A 2,116-nucleotide genomic window follows, 5' to 3' on the forward strand; every position below is an offset into this window, starting at 1 on the left:
TTGATATATATTGTGAATAGCTGGGGCCCAAGCACTGATCCCTGCGGTACTACACTAGTCACCGCCTGCCACCCCGAAAAAGACCCATTTATTCCTACTCTCTGTTTCCTGTCTGTCAACCAATTTTCAATCCATGCCAGTATAGTACCCGCAATCTCATTGCCTTAATTTTGCACACTAACCTCTTTTTACGTGGGACTTTATCAAAGGCCTTTTGAAAATCCAAATACACCACATCCACCGGTTCTCCATTATCTAGTCTACCAGTTACATCCTCAAAAGGCTCCAGTAGGTTTGTCAAACACGATTTCCCTTTCATAAATCCGTGCTGACTTTGTCTGATCCCGTTGATATTTTCTAAGTGTCCTGTTATCACATTCTTTATAATACTCTTTAGCATTTTCCCTACTACTGATGGTAGGCTAACCAACTTGTGCAGCAGCTGGGGCCTGAAAATCAGCTTCACTGCCCCTGGGCTGGAAAAGGGGGACATGAGGCAACATTCTCCCTCTTACCCCTTTCTACACTCCTTTTGCAGGGTTTTAGAAGTGGAGCATTTACAGACAGGAAGCTCAGACCAAACATCACGTCAGGGTCTGACAGAGTCGCTCGATTCATCAGGACCTGAATATCATCGGCCATTGCACATGGAAGGAGAGAGCAGCGATCGCAGTGCAGACAAACCACACACATGTTCCGTGTGTAGACTCTGATTCAGCCAATCGCCTGACCTGGCGAGACACGTGCACCGTCACACCGGGGAGAAACCGGGTAAAGGTGGGGACGGTGGGAATGGATTCAGTTCCCCGTCTATGTCAGAAGTTCATCCGCACAGTCACCCTGGGGACAGTCCGTTCACCTGCTCCGTGTTTGGGAAGGAATACACTCGCACATCCCACCTGCTGAGACACCAGCTTGTCCACACTGATGAGAGACCGTTTCAATGTTCTGACTGTGGGAAGAGGTTTAAAAGCTCCATGAATCTGATGACACACCAGCGGTCCCACACTGGAGAGAGACTGTTCATCTGCTCTGTGTGTGGGAAGGGTTTCACTGTGTCATCCAACCTGCTGCAATGTGAGCAAGTTCACACTGGAGAGAGGCCTTTCTCCTGCTGTGAGTGTGGGAAACATTTCACTCAGTCATCCATCCTGCAGACACAGCAGCGAGTTCACACTTGGGCGAGGCCGTTTAAATGTTCTGACTGTGGGAAGAGCTTTAAATACCCTGGGGACCTGAAGCAACACCAGCTTGCTCACACTGATGAGAGGCCGTTTAAATGTTCCGACTGTGGGGAGAGCTTTAAAAGCTCAGGGAATCTGACCAGACACCAACGAGTTCACACTGATGAGAGAGCGTTTAAATGTTCCAACTGTGGGAAGAGTTTTAAATGCTCCGGGTCTCTGACCAGACACCAACGAGTTCACACTGATGAGAGACCCTTTAAATGTTCTGACTGTGGGAAGAGCTTTAAAAGCCCCGGGGTTCTGACCACACACCAGCGAATTCACACTGGGAAGAGACCATTCACCTGCTCCGTGTGTGGAAACGGATTCACTGATCCATCCAAACTGCTGAGACACCAGCTTGTTCACACTGATGAGAGAGCATTTCAATGTTCTGACTGTGGGAAGAGCTTTAAATGCTCTGGGCATCTGAAGCAACACCAGCGAGTTCACATTGATGAGAGAGCGTTTACATGTTCTGACTGTGGCAAGAGCTTTAAAAGCTCTGGGGATCTGCTGAGACACCAGCGAGTTCACACTGTTCTGTAGCGCAGGGCCCTGCAGACAGCTGGGTGACATGAACATGGAATGGATGAATGTTTTATAAATTCCTGTACTATTGTTTAATCTTTCAAACTGTTGTGCTGATGATTCCCTTGATTTGACTGTTCATGTTATTTTTTCCCTTATCACAGGCAATTGCCTATTAAAAGTCAACCATGTGCCCCCTTTTTAAAGGGGCACAACCAATAAAACCTGTAACATAACAAAAAAAAGTTTAAAGGGAACTTAACAAATGAAATTAAAATTCTATTTTCGGTGGTGATGATGCACGCCAGTCCCTCCGGTACCCACCGGTTGTGGAAGGCCTCGAGTGCGCCGGTGGACTG

General features: G+C 47.6%; 1 protein-coding gene across 1 annotated transcript; it reads left to right on the forward strand.

The window, feature by feature from the left end:
- Nucleotides 1–543: 543 nt before the first annotated feature.
- On the forward strand, nt 544–1,862 carry LOC147091609 (uncharacterized). Its single transcript, XM_085976562.1, has one exon. It carries the CDS (start codon nt 813–815, stop codon nt 1,773–1,775), a length of 963 nt encoding a protein of 320 aa, XP_085832688.1. The 5' UTR covers nt 544–812; the 3' UTR covers nt 1,776–1,862.
- The last annotated feature ends 254 nt before the right edge of the window (nt 1,863–2,116 follow it).

Source organism: Somniosus microcephalus, unplaced genomic scaffold (genome assembly GCF_052327205.1).
Source record: "Somniosus microcephalus isolate GS21.2 unplaced genomic scaffold, FLI_Smic_1.0 unresolved_chr3, whole genome shotgun sequence".
NCBI lineage: Eukaryota > Metazoa > Chordata > Chondrichthyes > Squaliformes > Somniosidae > Somniosus > Somniosus microcephalus.

What these genes read in the sequence shown, in the direction of transcription:
- LOC147091609 (XM_085976562.1), top strand. Translation starts at nt 813, where the DNA reads ATGTCAGAAGTTCATCCGCACAGTCACCCTGGGGACAGTCCGTTCACC.